Source organism: Centruroides vittatus, unplaced genomic scaffold, assembly GCF_030686945.1.
Source record: "Centruroides vittatus isolate TY-2023 unplaced genomic scaffold, ASM3068694v2 contig_878, whole genome shotgun sequence".
Taxonomy (NCBI): domain Eukaryota; kingdom Metazoa; phylum Arthropoda; class Arachnida; order Scorpiones; family Buthidae; genus Centruroides; species Centruroides vittatus.
The window spans coordinates 1,275,761-1,294,355 of record NW_027122570.1 but is presented as its reverse complement, the minus strand read 5'-3'; the positions used below and the strand labels follow the sequence as shown (position 1 = coordinate 1,294,355).

General features: G+C 33.5%; 1 protein-coding gene across 1 annotated transcript in view; it reads right to left on the bottom strand.

Annotated features, from left to right (window-relative positions):
• Window positions 1-18,595, bottom strand: part of LOC136983202 (protein ILRUN) — a 69,809-nt gene that overhangs the window by 24,395 nt on the left and 26,819 nt on the right. Inside the window, exons 3-4 of the mRNA XM_067279889.1 lie at window positions 7,853-8,050; window positions 819-965 (exon numbers count right to left, since the gene is read on the bottom strand). Of these exons, the coding sequence (XP_067135990.1) occupies window positions 819-965; window positions 7,853-8,050 (345 nt within the window). The remainder of the gene's footprint in view (window positions 1-818; window positions 966-7,852; window positions 8,051-18,595) is intronic.

The window sequence follows — 18,595 nt, the reverse complement described above, 5'->3', positions numbered from 1 at the left end:
ATTGACTAATAGAAACAAAAAAAAACTGGGTGCGATTCATATAAATAAGCACCAAAACCAGTAGTCCAGTACAAAATGAACCACATATTACTAAAACAAATGTTGACCATCTCTAACAGTCATCCTCAGGTTTATTAGAATTAGACACAACAGAACTTGATATTCTAAATTTAAATATATTAGAACTCATAAACTTCTGAAGATGGAAATCAAATTCTATGAAAAGAGTTATCAAAAATTAGCTTGAGATGTCTTGATAAAGGTTCTCTCTCTAATTAATCATACTATTTCTAAATAACCAGAATTTATGATCTATTTTTAGCTAATGTAATTTAATTTAATTTTTAGTATGTATTTATATGCTAGCTTTTTCTATTAGACAAAACATTATAATAATGTTGTATAATATAATATTGAAGGTTATATACACACATATTGAAACAACATATTGAAGTAACTCTGAATGAAGAAGTCGTTTGATGGTTATATACAAAATACAAAAAAGTGATTCATAAGAATTTTAAGCATTAATAAAAACTATTTTAAGAAATATTGTCGAGATACAAAACAAAATTTTTATAAATAAATTTTAAAATTATTTAATTTCTTTGAATTAGAGAAAGAAAACCTATATTAACAATTTAATAACAACTAAATCAAGCAAGACTTTACAAATAAACTGAAAACAACTGGAATTTTCACATCAGAATCAATTAAATATTTTAAATAATTTGAAATTGTCATTGTTAAAATTTATATTAAGTTTAAAATTTTCATATGCAAAACATTTAAGATTTTAACTTCTATTAAATACAAACCTGTGTATTTTCCAGTAGGAGCAAATGGGTTTCCAGAAGGTATATGTGAATTACGTGGCGGAGATCCTAACTGATGAAAGGCTTCCATTTGTTGAGTAACACCTAATAACCCTCCTTCAGCTACAGATACAATAACCCAGATTATTTCTGTAAAGATTAAAGCAAAATTTATAAAATGATATATGTTAATCATTAAACAATATTATGTGTTATATATAATACTTTAGCTAAATAAAATTATTATAAATTTACCTTCTAGAAAAAATTTACAAAATGTAAGTAATAATTAATTAAAATAAACATTAAAACAGTATAAAACTTATTAATAAATATCAAAAAATGTTATCATTGTATCAATCAAGAAATATAAATTGCATTTACAAATCAAATACAGTCGATTCCACTTAATTGGGACACGTTGGGATTAATCCATTTTGGCCCAATTAAGCGAACTAATAATAAATTCTAAAATAAAATATGTAATACGTAAGTATATAAATAAGTAGGTATAAAATAATCATTAGGTACGTATTTTAATGCTTTATTAAAGCAAAATACAGAAAATATTTGTACTATAAATTTGCCAGACTCATGTTGATAGATAACTGATTCACATCACACTAGTATTGCCAAATACAGTATTAGTAATGACGTACACAAGGGTTGACCATTTGATTCGTTCCTGATCGAACGATTTTTCCTTTCTCCCTTTTTACTTAGAACATGTTCTAACTAAAAAGGGAGAAAAGAAAGGGTTTGTCTAAAAGGTCTTCCTTTAAGCACAGTTTCCTTTACTTGGAGATGGGACACTTTGGCAGGAGTGTCCATAGAATCCGCCAACTCCAAATGCTGATCTCAAAGATAGGATAGCTGCTGTTCGAATCTAGATGTAATTATGCACACAATACCTTCCAAGGAAACTCTAGCTGTCTTCCAACTCAGTCAAGAGACCTTGAAAAATTGTCCAGGGATCTTTGACCCTTCACTTTTAAAGGGATCGTTCAGTCCAATCCAGAGCAGGGTCAGTAGCTTGCATTCAGGTCCATCTCAGATGGGATCCCGGTGTGTTATGTCCCACTATGGTGACCCCCTCCGGAGAAACTAAACTGCCCGAAAATTGCTTTGTCTCTGCCAATCGTTAGGCCTACACAACATTAGTGTACATAGTGTCTACATATTTTCGGAAGAGCCCTAAAATATATCAAAACTTGTTAAATTTCCTTTCTACTACTGTCCCAATTAAGTAAAAAGTTGTCTCAATTAAGCAATTAAATTATATATTAATTTATTAGTTCGGTTTTTGTTCTTTGAGATCTGGCCCAATAAAGTGGCTGCCCTGATTAACCAGTGGCCCAATTAAACGAAATTGACTGTATTTATATTTATATTAAAGTGAAATTAATGATTAATTTCCTATTCATTGTAAATCATTATGATTCCTTTGAATAAGAATATCTAAATTCATAAAAAATAATAGACTTTCCATAAAATTAAATTTGTATTTAAAGATTTATATCATTCATACACTCAGTTTCAGCCAATAATTAAAAACCATCACAATAAAAAGGTTCCTGGAGAAAGAGAATTTAAAGCTATGCATTTCTGATAAGGTGAAAAACTTTTTGTGCAGAAATGATGAATTCTTGCTTAAGGCGAATCAATTCCTTTCACAATCAGAGTGCATTTTATTAGCTTCAAATCCAACAACAACTGTCCTGAGAAAAACAAGAAAAATCATTGCCTTGCTGGGTGTAGCAGCAACTCTGCCTAGTCCCTTAGCCCAGTGTTCCGCAAAGTGTGTGCCGCGGCACACACTTTGCGGAACACTGTCAATAGTTTGTGTGCCGCGGAAAAATGTCAAGTTTTGTGAAGATAATGCACCTACACATAGCTGAGAGTTATGCGAGCAAAGTGTTTCATTGCGCGAGGAGCAGGCCAGCCCACCCGCATGCCGCGTGCATGCACATGTCAATGTGATATTGTAATGCTGCGCCCCACTTAGTCATCGTTGTCACGTGCTTTTGTAAACTGAAACAAATCGCTTTTTGCCAGTAACTAGCTGCTAGTTTGTGATTGTGTCGTCGCAAACGTAATTGACTTTTTTTATTACAAATAAATAGACCTTAATACATGTATGTGTATATAATGGATAAATTCCTTAAACGTACTGCAAGTTCGTCAAGTGAAACTAATGATTCCCAAGAAGCAGAGTCAACGAAAAAAAAACCTAAGCTGGTTAATCGAAAATATGATGAGAGCTATATACATTATGGCTTTATATATTGCGGAGACGAATCATGCCCAATCCCAAAATGTCTTGTTTGTGGAGAAACTTTGGGTAATAATTCGATGGTGCCCAGTAAACTTTTATGACATTTAACTACTAAACACCCATCGGTGGCTCAAAAAGACAAAGCCTTTTTTCAACGTTTGAAAGACCAGTCTAAGAAACAGATAACTCTCACGAGTTCGTCTTTCAAAACATCAGACAAAACGCAGAAAGCAAGCTACGTGATCGCTAATATGCTTGTTAAATCCAAGAAGCCTAATTCTCTTGCTGAAACTTTAATTTTACCTGTCTGCAAAGAAGTTGTCAAGATTATGATTAGCCAAGAAGCTGCTAAGGAAATCGAAAAAATACCTACGTCAGCAGATATGATATTTCTAGCAAAATTCAATCAACATTAATTGAAAAATTAAGGCTTAGTGGAATTTTTGCGCTACAAGTCGACAAGGCTACTGATATCAGTGGTCACGCGCATCTCATATCAAATGTGAGGTACACTGACAAATATGAAATAAAAGAGGACTTTTTATTTTGTCTGTCACTACCTGGTTATACCACTGCAGAAGAAATATTCAAAGTAACAGACCAGTACTTCAGTGAGCATAATTTGGAATAGCACAACTGCATAAGCATTTGCACAGACGGAGCAGCAGCTATGACGGGAAAAATTAGGGAATTTATAACCAGGGCTTCTGAAAAAAACCATAATATTAAAAATGTACATTGCTTTTTACACAGGGAAGCACTGATGGCAAAGTCTCTGCCTGATGAATTGTTCTCTGTCCTACAAGAAGTCGTCAAAATTGTCAATTACATCAAGTCGCGACCGCTGAACTCTCGTCTGTTTAATGCAGTGTGTCAGGAAATGGGAGCAGATCATCAGTCACTTCTGTTTCATACAGAACTACGATGCCTTTCTCGCAGAAAAGTGCTTTCTCAAATTTATGAGCTAAAAAATGAGACCCAGACGTTTTTAGAGGCCCAGGGTTCAGATTTTGCTTTTCTGTTTAAAAGAGAAGAATTGGTAGCAAAACTTGCATATCTGGCTGATATATTCGCCAATTTAAATGAGCTCAACAAAAAACTGCAAGGCAGGAATTCTAATATTTTAACGTTATCGGACAAGATTGAAAGCTTTCGTGCTAAGTTGGTGTTATGGATCAGTCACGCTACCAATGGTAGTAATGAAATGTTCCCAAATGTCATGGCTGCCGATTCAGAAAAAAATTCTGGGTTTGATAGTGAAACACTTTGAGCTATTAGAAGAAAAAATGAACTCTTATTTTCCTAAGTGTGACCTGCAACTTATGGACTGGGTACGAAATCCATTCTCAGATAGCATTTCCATTGGACACCTACCGATAAACGAGCAGGAAGAATTCATGGAGCTAAAAACTGATCGGACATTAAAACTAAAATTTTCCGAAACAGAACTAGCACATTTTTGGCTGCATATAAAAAATGAGTATCCACTGCTTTCAAAGTGTGCTATTGCAATTCTCTTACCATTTGCCACAACCTACTTATGTGAATTGGGGTTTTCAACTCTCATTACGATTAAATCAAGAAAAAGAGAACGCTTGAGGACGATCGACCAAGAGATGAGAGCAGCCTTATCAACGATTGTTCCAAATTTTTATCGCCTGTGCTCAGTTAAGCAGGCTCACATTTCTCATTAAACATTGTACTGATTTTTATAATAAATAAATATTAAATAAACATTGGTTTTTTCTTTGATGTACAGGTACCTCTAAAATTTCTTGATTTGGTAGATGTACCACAAAAAGTTTGCAGAACACTGCCTTAGACCCTCCATCTTGCATGGCATGTCTGAAATTATTTTTTGAAAAAAAACCCATAAGTCAGAATGACTTTTGCACCCTTTGGTAAACAAATGTACCCATCCTAAATACTTCTTAGAGTGAGACTTAGCAAAGTTTCTTAGATTCTTAATGTCTCGATCAGAGCTGGTAGTATCCTCTGCAATAGAAGCAAAAGCTACATTCAACAGAATACTTGGACCTTTAGCACCAAACAAGTTCTGATTTTTCAAAATAGATGTGGTTTGCTTATGTCCATCTGTGCCCAACTTGGAGTTAGTAATGCTAGCCAATATACTATTAATAAACAAAGGATTTTCTATTCAACAGGTATTGGAAATACGTGAGGCCCTTTTACTTGTAACAGAGCACAATTATTTTCACTTTAAAAACAAAATTTATCTCCAAAAACAAGGAGTGACAATGGGCTTCAGTAGTCCTGGCTGAACTAATCAAAGATAACTTGAAATTAATAAAAATGAAATTTATCATAATGAAATAATATCAAAATTTTCAAACAGTATATAAATGAACAAACATTTAACTTTTTATTTAATTTAATTTAATGAATTTGTAGATCTATTTGTACTTAATATTATGGAATAATGAGAACATTAAAACATACCTATATGTAAATCATATAAAATGTAAATTAGAATGTCTATATCTTGCTCATTCCTCTTAAAAAGTCTCTTAAATATTGAAATAATTTAATTTTAGAGATACATTATGATTTTACAATACTTGTTGATATATACTTCTGTATTATAATAAATTTTATCATAAAAGAATTATTTAAATATGATTTTAATTAATTTAAAATATTTCAAATATCTTACTTTATTCACATACATTTAAAGAAAAATATTAACATTAATGATTATTTAGTCAGTGGCCTACCTGAAGTACCTCCTATGAATAGGCCCTAACTTTAGGCTCCTTTAACATGCAAACTGTTCCTATTAACAGGACAGAATCTTTTCCACATTACACCATACATGGAGAAGAAGCAAAATTCATTAGTAGGCAGCCCTGATACAAACAAATACGACAGTGACCAGCATTTATCCCAGCAAGAGTGTGAGTGTTCCAACTACCTATTTTGACTATAACAACAATAATTCTTGGTCTAAAGACAACTTTGGTGATAATTGCTAGCTGCTTGGAAACAATCTGTTCTGTATAAAACAGTGGCTGGTGCTATGTACAGTGGGATGTGAATAATAAGACCACATGTGTGAATGGGCATTGTACAACAAGTTACATAGATATATATAAGGTTGTTTTCTGTTGCTAATAATAAAGTATGATTTCCAGCTTTAGTACTATCTTTTACCATGTCTCTGTTGCTGGTAAGTTTGTCATACCAGCAGGACCAGTCTCTGACCAAATAAAGATTAAATAATTCTCATGTAAAAGTAGTTCTCGATTCTTGGACATAGGCATTGCCAACAGGATAGGTAGGAATCTACTGCAATAAAGCAGATCTGTTCCAAGGTTTTACTCAAATACTAGACATGACAGCTGGTGTTAGTTGGCTAATGCAATTTTTAAATTTGAATTTGCACAGTAAGCATTCTTATACCTTAAAAGAAATGTTTATTTTCAAACATTTACTTTAAAATGCTATCTTTCTGTAAAATAGATTTGAAGATAAAAGTATAAAAAGTTCCAAAAAACATTTATTATTCCCAAATTAAACAGTTTTTCCAGATTAATTCTGTTGAGTCTCTCTTTCGTTTATAGTGCAAAAATATTTCTGTAATAAAGAAGTAACCAGATGAATTTGTGTGTTATACTTTCCAATAAAGCTGACATATAGTTCTGACATGAGGTCATAATAAGTTTGTTTTGAATAAGATTTCCTGAGATTGCAGAATAATAATTATTGTTTAGTACATTTACATTATTTGTTATTGACTGTTATATATTCAATTTAGCCTGCATTTAATATTAGATTCTAATTATACCATTAATATGTTTATAAAAATTCAATATTGAAGTGTTAAATGTGTCACAATAGAAACTGGTTAAAAAAGTTCAATTAATAAATGATTTCTCAATCATTCATTTCTTGACTTGAAGAATTTGATGATACCAAAAGGTTCTGCTTTGGAAACATTTATGCTTCTCTACATTAAACTGATAAATTCTGTTATATATTTCATTTAATCAATCACAAAATTTGCATAATACTATCATATTTTTAGGAATGCTAAGTAAATTAGCATAAAATGGGGTCATTACAACACATACCAGTACTTATAGTACATAGGTTAAAATTTAAAAGAACATAACAAATCTGAAAACAAAGATATGCTGTATTTTCAGCATATCTTTATTATAAAGATATGTGCTATTTGGATTTAATCATCTATCCAAATACTAAGGCTTCTTTCCATTTCTTTAAACACATGGTTTCTTATACAAGTTACTTTTGTTGCTAAAAATTTCTACATCATAGCTATTTATCTCATCTGCATTTTTATGATTGTTCTTACTGTGGAGAATGCCAAATTGAAAAAAACATCCACATGGACTTGATACTCACCACCACCTAATTGACATAATACTTGTAGTTTCATATCCAGAAAAATGCTTTTACTTTGCATTTTTAAGCCATCATCAGTTGCATATTTCTTCCCAACGTAATTGGAAAGAATGCATTGAAAATATATACAAAGGTTAAATGAATACAAGGACTTCAAATGAATTAATGTGAATAAATGAATGAACATATTAAATGAGTCATGTGACATGAGAGTTGCCACAGAGTGCAACTTGCACAGGTGAATGATGAAACAGTGTACAGGGAGACTGCTTTAACTACAGTATGAGCATAACTTTTTTATAATTATAAATATTTTAATAAATCTGCAACACACTATAATTTGCTAAATTATTTTATTCAATATATAAATAATTACCTCCAAAATAATGTCCTGTAGCTGTACACATCCTCCATTGTCCTTGATATATACCTGGTTTTATAGGACTTATCATTTCTACAGAAACATCTGCAATTTCCCGGGGCCTTAATGATTCAACTAAAACTCGATCTTCATGTCCAAGTCTATCTCCAGATGTAAATTTTAATCCACAACCAGGTGGCCAGGAATTATCACCTGTTTAAAAATTTTAATAAATTTGAGGTAAATTAGAGCATTTAAAATATTCTGTAAATTAGTATGTAAGATAAGACTAATTTAAAGCAATCAAATTGCTATTAGAAAAAGTATCTTCGGGCTTCTTGTTTCTAACAAACCTCTAAATTACATGGAACAAATTCCTTGTGACATGTTTTTTAAAATTACAATTGAAATTGAAATTTAAAAACTAATCTAAATAGTTTTTATTAAATTATTTTATTTTTACTTATTAATATCAAAACAAGTAAAGAAAATTAATATTTTCAGTAAATCAACTTCTTAATTGTTATTCAAAATAGTCTTATAAAATTCAATTCAAATATTGTTTACAAATGATTACCCTATAATTAATAGTCATACATTCAAATTCTATTATTTGAATATATGACTATTTCTTTTTTAAACATCTGTAGATGCTTAAAAAAGAAAAATAATACTGAATCATCATTAATCAAATTTTTGATTTTTATGATGGAATCTCCAATTTTCAAAAAACATCCAACATCCTGCTTTATCAGAAAAGCATCTTATATCTTATTGACATGCCTTTCTAAACATTTCTAGTAATTTCATTTTTCTTGACCCATCCACAGATGTATTATCTTTAAACAACAGTTTAAATTTAATTCAAAATATTTTAAAAATTTTAAAATCATTTAAAAAGTTTAATTGAATTTAAATGTTCTAATTCTTTGCATTCCATAAGCAGACAAAGTTCCCATATGCACAATTGCATATAGTGCAGTATGCATCCTCTGTTACATTATATTACCATAAATCAAAATTCTTAAATTAGATTTTTTAAACATTTTTATATTTTGTTTTTTTTTTTTAAATTTGATTATACTGTTTTCATTTTTATAACCATTTCCTTTCAATGAATTCAGTTTAAACTTAAACTGTTATTTTTAAAAGATAATACTCCTAAGGATGAATGAAAAGACCCAAAAGTATTAAGGAAGTTTAAGACAGTTTTTTAAAATAAGAATGTCTTCTTTGATAAAGTAGAATTTAAAAGATAAAATTTTTGATTTAAACAAATACAGTAAAAATTCTGTAACTCAAACATCTGTAACTCGAATATTTCTTTAACTCGAAGAAAACAAAGCACTTGGTAAGTCTCAATGGAATAGCACAGGGATTTAACATCTCCAACTTAAATTTCTTAACTCGAATTTTCTCTAAGTCAAAGTTTTTCATGGTCCCCAACACCAATTTATGTTACTTTCAACTTCCCCATCTTGAATTTTAATATTTGTTCTATCCAAAGCAATTCTAATTATTGGATTTCCATGAAATTTTCAGACAGTTAGTGGCATCTACTCTTCAACGCCAATTTTCAGACAATGTTTCAGTTCAAAGAGAGAAGTCCTCTCGCTTTATCTGAACAAGATGTACTGTACGTGCAAAACTGTTTGATTCCATTAGTTACATTGAACATTTTGCTGAAAGGCATTACACAAGCTGTTTAAAACAAAAATAACTATCAAAGATACTTTATATAATGCAAGAGGGGTTAAGGTACAAATCGATTCAGAATTGGCATTTTTTTTACTCTACTGTTCTCTAACTCAAGTTGTCTAAAACTAAAAGTTTTTTCCTGCTCCTTGAAACTTCAAGTTAGAGAAGTTTTACTGTACAGTAATACCTCAAATTACGCTACCCCAACTTACACGAACCCATAGTTACACAATTTTTAAATCTCGTCGATTCGTCTTTTGTTTGAGCGCCACACAACTCTTGATTACTCACTCCCCCCACACTATTGTTTAGCTTACATGTTCGGACGTGTCGCACGGAATTGACGCATAGCTACAATTTATTTTGTGTTATTTACTTCTGTGTTTGTTATATCTACGGAGACTTGAGAGACTCTACTATGTTATCCAAACAAAGTAGAACTGATTCTTATGCATCAAACAAGAAAAGAAAAACTTTATCTTTGGAATGTAAAGTTAACATTATTAAAGACTTTGATACAAAAATGAAAAGGAGTTACAAATTTTAGAAAATATAGACTCCAACGCAGAGCACATTTCTTCTACAAAACGAGAAATAAAAATCTTTGAGCTGTCAGATGAATTTGTTAGATTTTATGAAGCCTTCTACATCAAAATAACTTCGGTTTAAGATTTTAATAATATAATTTGTTATACATATGTATTATCTAAGATTTTATTAAACATTTTTTTCTAAATTATTGTTTTCTTTAGTCTCCGGCCCCAATTAAAAATAATTTGTAGGTATTTATATGCGAAATTATACCCCGACTTACGCGGTTATCACTTGGTCCCACCTATCAGGTAAGTTCGGGGTATTACTGTACTTATATTCACCTGGAAAAAACACAATCTTATCAAATATATACTGTATATCTATATCAAATATATATTTCCATTATAAAATTATGTAAAAATTAACAAATTATTTAATTCTTTTAATCGATTAAAGATCGTAGAACAACTTCCACATGGGGGAAGGAATCTACATCTCAAAAGTTAATAGCAGTAGTTTTTCTTGTGGCTTTCTTGTAAATCTCTGATTGCTCTAAATATCTAAGTCATTCTTTACAGGAGGTGTTATGTAGCAGGCATGCACAGTCAAAATGTATATCTACATTGGGATTGGAAGAAAATGTTGCTGAAGCAGCCCTTGGCCAACCCTTTCAAGATGGAAGTCCAATGTTCTTTGAGGCAGGTGTTTAAAGGTATCCCTGCAGCACCCATGTATTTTAAGTTGTAGGTGGTTCTGTGGTCTGTAACAAAATAGAATAAATACCAGATTGAAGGCATGTGTCTGGACAGTCTTTAGTGTTGTGGAAGAGGGTAAAAACCAAGAAACTTCTGAAAGTAGTCAAAAATTGTTATTTCTGTATAAGGCAGCTAATCTTCTGTCATATGTGACAGCCTTGTATATGGTGTCCTGGGGATGGATGTTAGGTGTGACGGAAGTGGCAGAGGAAAGATGACGATTTAGACCTTTGATGGTGTTTGGAGAGTACCCATGCAGTCTGACATATTGAGCAATAGTTTGGAGCTCCTTATTCCTGTCTAAAGTGTCAGCCGAATGGGTGAAAGCTCAACAAATTAGAGAACCAAAGCCAGCCATTTTATAGATAAATGAATCATAGAAAGAGGCAGGGATGAAGATTGGGTGATGTGCGGACTTCCTGTAGACTTTAGTCGAGATGTGTCCATCAAATAAGGAAAGCTGGAGGTCAAGGAAGTGAACTTCTTGCTCACTGTCCTGTTCTAGATAGAGACAGAGGCTGTAGGGATCAGTGTTGATTTTATGCAAGAAATCTTGAACACAGGATTTTTTACTGCAACATGATAAGAATGTCATTGACTTCCACCAGACTTCCATCTTGAAAGGGCTGGCCAACACTGTATTAGCAACATTTGCTTCCACCCTGAAATAGACGTACATGTCAACTGTGCACACCTACATAACACTTCCCATAAAGAAAAACTTAAATATTTAGAGCAATCAGATTTACAAAGCTGTGAGAAAAAATGCCACTATTAACTTATGAGATGTAGATTTCTTCTCCATGTGGGAGTCATTCTAGAATCTTTAATCTTACAACCTTTTCTCTCTCTTTCTTACATCACCCTTATTAACATGTGGATGACAGTCCCCTTGTTTTTACAGCTGCAAACATCAGTTAGCCTGAAGATGCAGTTGAAAATGTTTGCTTTCTAATAAATTTGTGCTGGAAATTGGTTTCAGTCATTTTGTTTATAAAGAAATAAAGTTTTAAATTGTAAGCTGTTACATTATTGTACATTAAATATAAAATTAACTTTATCAAACTTAGCTAATAATCTAGTACAATTAGTAAAGAATTTTACATCATCTAATAAATCAAGTTCAAGCTGTATGCAGTCATATGCATAACAAATGTTAATCATATTAGCATTATATCAGGTCAGTCCATAAATTCAAGTGTATTTTGTTCATAAAAGATTAGATGTATTGTTTTGGCACAAATAAATTCCAATCAAGTTCAAATTGATCTTAGATGCAGTTGAGTAGTTGCTGAGTTTAGTAGTGTTGTGTGTTTTTAAAATTGTCATTATTTAACTACTGTTATAATGGAAATTACAAATGAATACAAAAGACATTTTATGTTCTTTGTTCTTAAGTGAAAAAATTGCTTCAAGTGCAACAAAGGAAATTAACACTGTACATAATCAAAATGTTGTTAGTGTCAGAGCTGTCCAAAAGTGGTTTGAATGATTTAAAAAGAATGATTTTATGATGAGTGTGGAGAATAAAGCTCATTCAGGAAGACCAGTGTATTTTGATGCTGTGATAATGATGCTCTCTCAGCAGAACCAAATTTAACTGTTGATAAAGTTGCAGAATATTTAAATTCATTAAATTCATCCCATGGAACCATCCATAGACATGTAAAAGAAATTTGGAAAGTGTCAAAGCTAAAAAAATGAGTGCCTTATGATTCATCAGTAGATAATCAACAACTGTGAACAAACAGATGCACATTTCTAATTTCACATTTTGCTTTGTGACTTCTTTGATTGGCTTGTTGCTGGGCAATGAGAAGTGGATCGTTTATGATAATGTAACAAGAAAAAGGCTATAGACAGATTAAAATCAACAGCCAAAGCTGATAGAAAAAGGTGGATTACATCAAAAAGAATTTGTCTGTGTATGGTAGGACATGTCAGGTATAATCCACTTTGAGCTGTTGGAAGCAAACTGCAATATATTGCCTACAATTAGACTGTTTACATGAAAAATTACAACAAAAACAGCCATACCTAATTGATAGAAACAGTATTTTGTTGCAACATGACAATGTCAGACTCCACACTGCAAAACCAACCCTCAAAAAACAGAAACACTAAAGTTGGAAAATTTTACCTCACCCACTATATTTGCCAAGTGACTATTGTTTATCCCATTGCTTACAGAAATTTTTAAAAGATAAACATTTTTAAACAAAAATAGTGTTGAAAATGCAGATGTTGAGTATTTTGATTCTAAACCAAAAATTTTTTATTGTAGGTTGGTTCAATTTGGGGTTTGTGGTACAAGGACCTAGGTAGGCCAAAAAGTACCAGGTCTAGCAAGTTACATTGCTGTATGCCCTCTTGAGTCTTTTAATATGTCATAGTTGTATGTCCTAGAGTTTTGCATATAAGTTTATTGCCTTCATTGTAGATTGAATTTGTCCGTTCTCATCTAGTATATTTCATAGAACTTGGTCATTTGAAGATATTTTTGTCAAAGGTAGTGTGAGATCTGGAATTCCATCAGAGTCACTTTTTGTAATAATCCGTTTTAGGAATTTTTCCCTAATATAAACATCCTGTCTAAAAACGGCCCTGGACGAGAAAACATGCATCCCCGGCCATATAACTGTCAACAATCCTTTGTTCTTAAGCTTTAAACGGATCATCTTGCAACCTAAGTTTATACTTAACGTTCGAATTCGTCATATATTTTGAATCCCGGGAACACCTATGACACAAATCGTCATCCACCTTCGATCACGTGACCCAATTTCCCAGGCTAAACTTATAAAAGCCACTCCTTCCACCCCCTTCGGGGGAGTCTCATATCATCTGCCGGACAAACGCCGTCGCTCGTCGTCACCGCTCGGACCTACTGTCCTAACGTCTCTGCGCTCAGTCGTGATATTATAAACTGTGCCTAGTTCGGATACTACTCTCCACCTCGTGGATATCAAAGTGATAACTCTAAGGAAACTAATTATGAGGTATGAACTGAAACTGTAAGCTCTCTCTCGAACCCTACGCGACTTAGGGAATTTAGTCAGATTTTGTATTGGCGTCTTTTGTTAATTTCAATAAATCTTGTTTTATTGTTAAATGGTCTCCTCTGTGTCTCGAATATCGCTTCGCCTTATCGTCGACCCCCTCTCACCTCCTATTTCCTATCCACTCGCGTAACGCGTAACGCTCCGGCAACGTAACAGCTATCCTGACAAGTGAAACGAAGAAAAGGGAGACACGGCTTCCGCCTACCTCCCCATTCTCCCAGTAGCATTCTCTGGCTGTTTTGTAATGAGGGCACATTAGTAATATATGTCAGATGGTAAGTGGGCAAGTTGGTACGGCAAGTTGAGCATATCAGTTGAGTATCCCTTGTTATTAGATAGTTGTGTTAGTCTTTGTGTCCAGTTCTCAGTCAGGCCAGTACTGTTGTACTGTTTCTTCTGAAGTAACCAACGATTGCCTTAAAGATTGGGCTATATATCTTATAGCCCAATCTTTAAGCCAATCATTGGTTACTTCATTATACACATCAGACTTTCAGATGTTTATTACTTATACTATTTCTTCTTTCTGATTTTTCTGTTGGCTGGTTGTTCATTTTATTGATTCTGGTTTTATGGTGTGTAGTTTATTGTTAAATTATTTGTCCCAGTTGTCTTGCCATTTTTTGTGTATGTACTCATTGATATGGTTGTACAGGTCTTTATAGTATGGTCTGACAGTTCTTGCTTGGTTCCTGTTTTCTTGTTTTGCAAGTTTGTCTGCTGTTTCATTTCCTTGGAGTTCTGTATGTCCAGGCAACCAATAGGAAGCTATTGTATTTCCTGCACATTTCAGATGTTGAAGTAAGTGTTAAATGGTCCATTCACCTACAACTGTTGATTGCCTGTACTGAACTGCATAAGTCTGTATATATTATAGTCTGTCTATGATTGTATCTTTGTATATGTCAAAGAGCCACGAAAATCACAAACAGTTCTGCAGTATAGACTGTTGTTTCTGCAGGCAGCCTCAATGCAGACAAAAGCATTTCTGTTGTTGATTTTGAATCATCTGTATATATGGGCATTGTATGATTATATTGAGATCGGTGTTCTTTGAATAGTTGTTGGCATACAGAATTTGGAGTTGTTGCTTTTGAGTAGCTCTGTAAGTCAAAATGAATATCTAGTACTAGACAGAGCCATAGGGGGTATTGAGAGTCAAGGGTCATGGATGTACAGTGAAAGATTTCCTGCTTGTGGGTCAGTATGCAAATGTATAGAAATTAGAGGTTTGTATGAAAGTTGCTGATGAAGAAGAGCTTCTGGAATTGGTGAGATTATTAGCTGATGTAATAGGGATACCTTATGGTTTTGAAGTTTCACATATAATTGTAATGAGAGATGCAATCTTTGCAGAGACAGAGGTGGTTCCATTAATTCTGCATATAAGCTTGGTATTGGTGTGGTTTGGAACAGTCCTGTGAACAGGCATATTCCTATATGGTGAATAGGGTCAAGCAGGTGTAGTCTTGATGGACTTGCAGATCCTTATATTGCACTTCCATGATCTAGTTTTGCCAGTATAAATGCCTGGTAGATTTTCTGCATAGTTTTCCATTTGGTTCCCAAAGAGGTATTGTACAGGATTTTCAATATATTCATTGCAAATGTACACCAGGCCTTTAGGTAGGTAATATAGTTTAAAAGTAAGAGGATTGTGTCAAAGATCATACCAAGAATTTGGTTTACATTTGCTCTTTTATTTACTTGTATATCTCTGAGCCAGATCATTAGTTCAGGATGTAGTCCTTTGATTCTACCGAAGTGTATGCAAACTATTTTTTTTTTTTTTTGGAGAAAGTAAAACCACTTGACTGTGCCCAGGATTCTAATTTATTTATTGTCAGTTGTGGTCATATTTGCTGCTGCACAATGTAATTTGTAAATCATCAACATACATTGACCCTTTTATATTGGGTAATACTAGTTTTAACATTTTATTAACTCTTAATGATAAAAAGTAATGGTGAGAGGATGAATCCTTGGGGCATTCCTTGTTCTTGCTAGAATGTGTTTGATAGTGTATTTCCAATTAGGACTTGAAAAAACTAGTTTGCCAACAATTCTTCTATAAAAGCTGGTAGGTTCCTTCTTAGTCCAATATCATATAAGTCTGTCAATATTTCATGCTGCCATGTTCTGTCACATGCCTTTATGATGTCAAAAAACACTGATACAGATGGTTACATCAAAGGAATGCCTTTTGAGTGTCTGTTTTGAGAAGAAGGAGCCATTCTATTGTTGATTGGTGGTGTTGAAAACCTCCATATAGCTTATGGCTATTGGCCAATAATTTTGGGATTTGTTGCACATTTATTTGGTTTCTAGATTGAGATGATTATTGCTTTCTTCCAGGAATGTGGGTATTTCTGCTCTGTCCATATTTAATTAAATATAGCAAGTAGCAATAATTTTGCTGTTGACAGTAAGTTTCGGAGCATGGAATAATGGATTTGGTCTGAAAACAATCCTAATACCAGTACTCCAATATCCAATATCACTTCCTAAGCCTTTTAAATTTCCGGTACTCCATACGAAAATCCTGAGATGCTACCATTGCGGGTGCATTTCGGATACATACCGCCACGCATATGATAATACGTTGCCATCCTTGAAATTAATACATTTCCCCGATTTTGACGCCTTGTAAATCTCAAGGGTCTCCAAGGCCCTGATGCGGTCCGTGTCGAATGACGTTTTAACGAGGCTGGTTTTATCAAAATCTGCCTTTATCTCAGGGTTGGTGGCGTACATCGACAGGGCGGTGGTGTGTCTTTTTTTTGGCAACGTCAAAAAAAAGACACACCACCGCCCTGTCGGATTTGGTCTGGACCAATAGCTGTATTCTTGGTTTTCTGTAAAGCATGTTGTAATTCATATATTGTGAATGGGCTGTTATATGAGTTGGTTGGTATATCACCAAACTGTATTGAAATTTGTTCAGCATTTCCTTTCAGAATCCGAAATGACTGGGTGTAAGTAGCTGTGCTTGAGTTGTATGCAAATGTTCTGTCCAAGCAGTTTCTGTCTTGTTTGTCTGCTGTTCTTCCTAATAATGTGATAAATTGCACTCAGAATTCATTTTTACTTTACCGATAGATCTTCCTGGAATTCACTTTTTCATGCTTGAATCTGATGCTCTTCTGCTGAGTTGCACTTGAACTTGTGCCACACTCTATATTGAGTTCATCTTGCCTGTTAGGCAGTCCTGGTTCCATCATGATTTATACTTTTGGTATACAGTTTGTGTTCAGCATGGAATTGACTTCTGAGCTGCCTGTAGAATTGTCTCTGACATTTTGTATTTTTTGGTCTATTGACTGGCTCCTGTCTGTAGTTATTGTGAAGTTAGCAAGCATGGTAAATACTTGCCAATTGGCTTTTTGGATTATCCATCTGGGAAAACTGTGTTTTCTAGTGGCTGATCCTTTATGTGGCAGAAGATTATAGAAAAGTAGTCACTGTCTTTGAGATTTGGAAGGACTGTCCACTTCCAATTTTCAAAAGTCTCTGGTGTGCTAATAGTGAGATCTATAGCTGAATAGGTGCGGTTTGGATAGTGAAAATGAGTACAAATGCCTGTATTGTACAAACAGAGTGATGTGTGTGTGTTCAGAAGAATTTTGATAATCTGTCCTCTGTAGTTTTTATCCCAGCTTGAACTGTGGCAGTTAAAGTCTCCCAACAGGATCAGGGTTTTGGGAGTTGATTTATTAGTGATTCTAAGTCAACAACATACCTTGAACCTGTTACCGGTGTGAGTTACACGAAGGATAAAATACATCACAAACATCTTTAAACAGCTTAAAGTTCACAGTTATTCTGTGTATCACCTAAGGAAAAACTTTAAGCAGTTCAAAAACATTTGTGACGTACTTTATCCTTTGTGTAACTCACACCAGTAACAGGTTCAAGGTACGTTGTTGACTTCACCCCGGTGTTGTCTGGATGTAGATGATTCTAAGTCAGTTTGTTCTACTGTGTTTCCTGGCAGGAGATAAATATTACAAACTGCTACTAGTTCCTAATGATAAATTTGGACTGCCACAGCATGGAGCAATGTGGACAGAGGAATTTCTCTTACTGGCACTTCATGTGAGACTAGAATTGGCACCCCACCATAAGCATTTTGTGTAGAATGGTGGTTTTTGCAGAAGACACTGTAGTGTTTACATTTAAGATTATCGGTTGGTTTAGCCTCTGTTTCTTGTAGGCATATGCAGACTGGACCATACATCTGTATTATGTCCTTCAGTTCATCAGTTTTATATCATATCTCTTGACATTACATGGAGTATTACAGTCTGCATATTCAGAATAGTGGATTGTGGGGATACCATTCCTTGTAGGATAGGTTTATTTGCTGTTTTTGTCTCTTTGAGATGTGTTTTATGCTGTTCTGTGGTTTTTGTTTGTTTGCTGTCCTGGTTACGAGTTTTATTTTTTGTTTTCACAGAAATCAATGTTGGGTGGAATGGTAGAACAGACTTTTGTGTTCAGTGTTTTTAGTTTTGTTTCTAGAGCTAGTCTGTTTTTATTATCTGTATAGTGGATATGCTTTTTGTTGCCACATTCCACATGTTTTTGGTGTATTCCATAGGAGATATGCTGATTTCTGTTTGAACTTCCTGTGAAATTTTCTGCATGAGTTTATTGGCATATGTGAGTGTAGTAAGATATAACTGCATATATCTCTGCTTTGCTTCTAT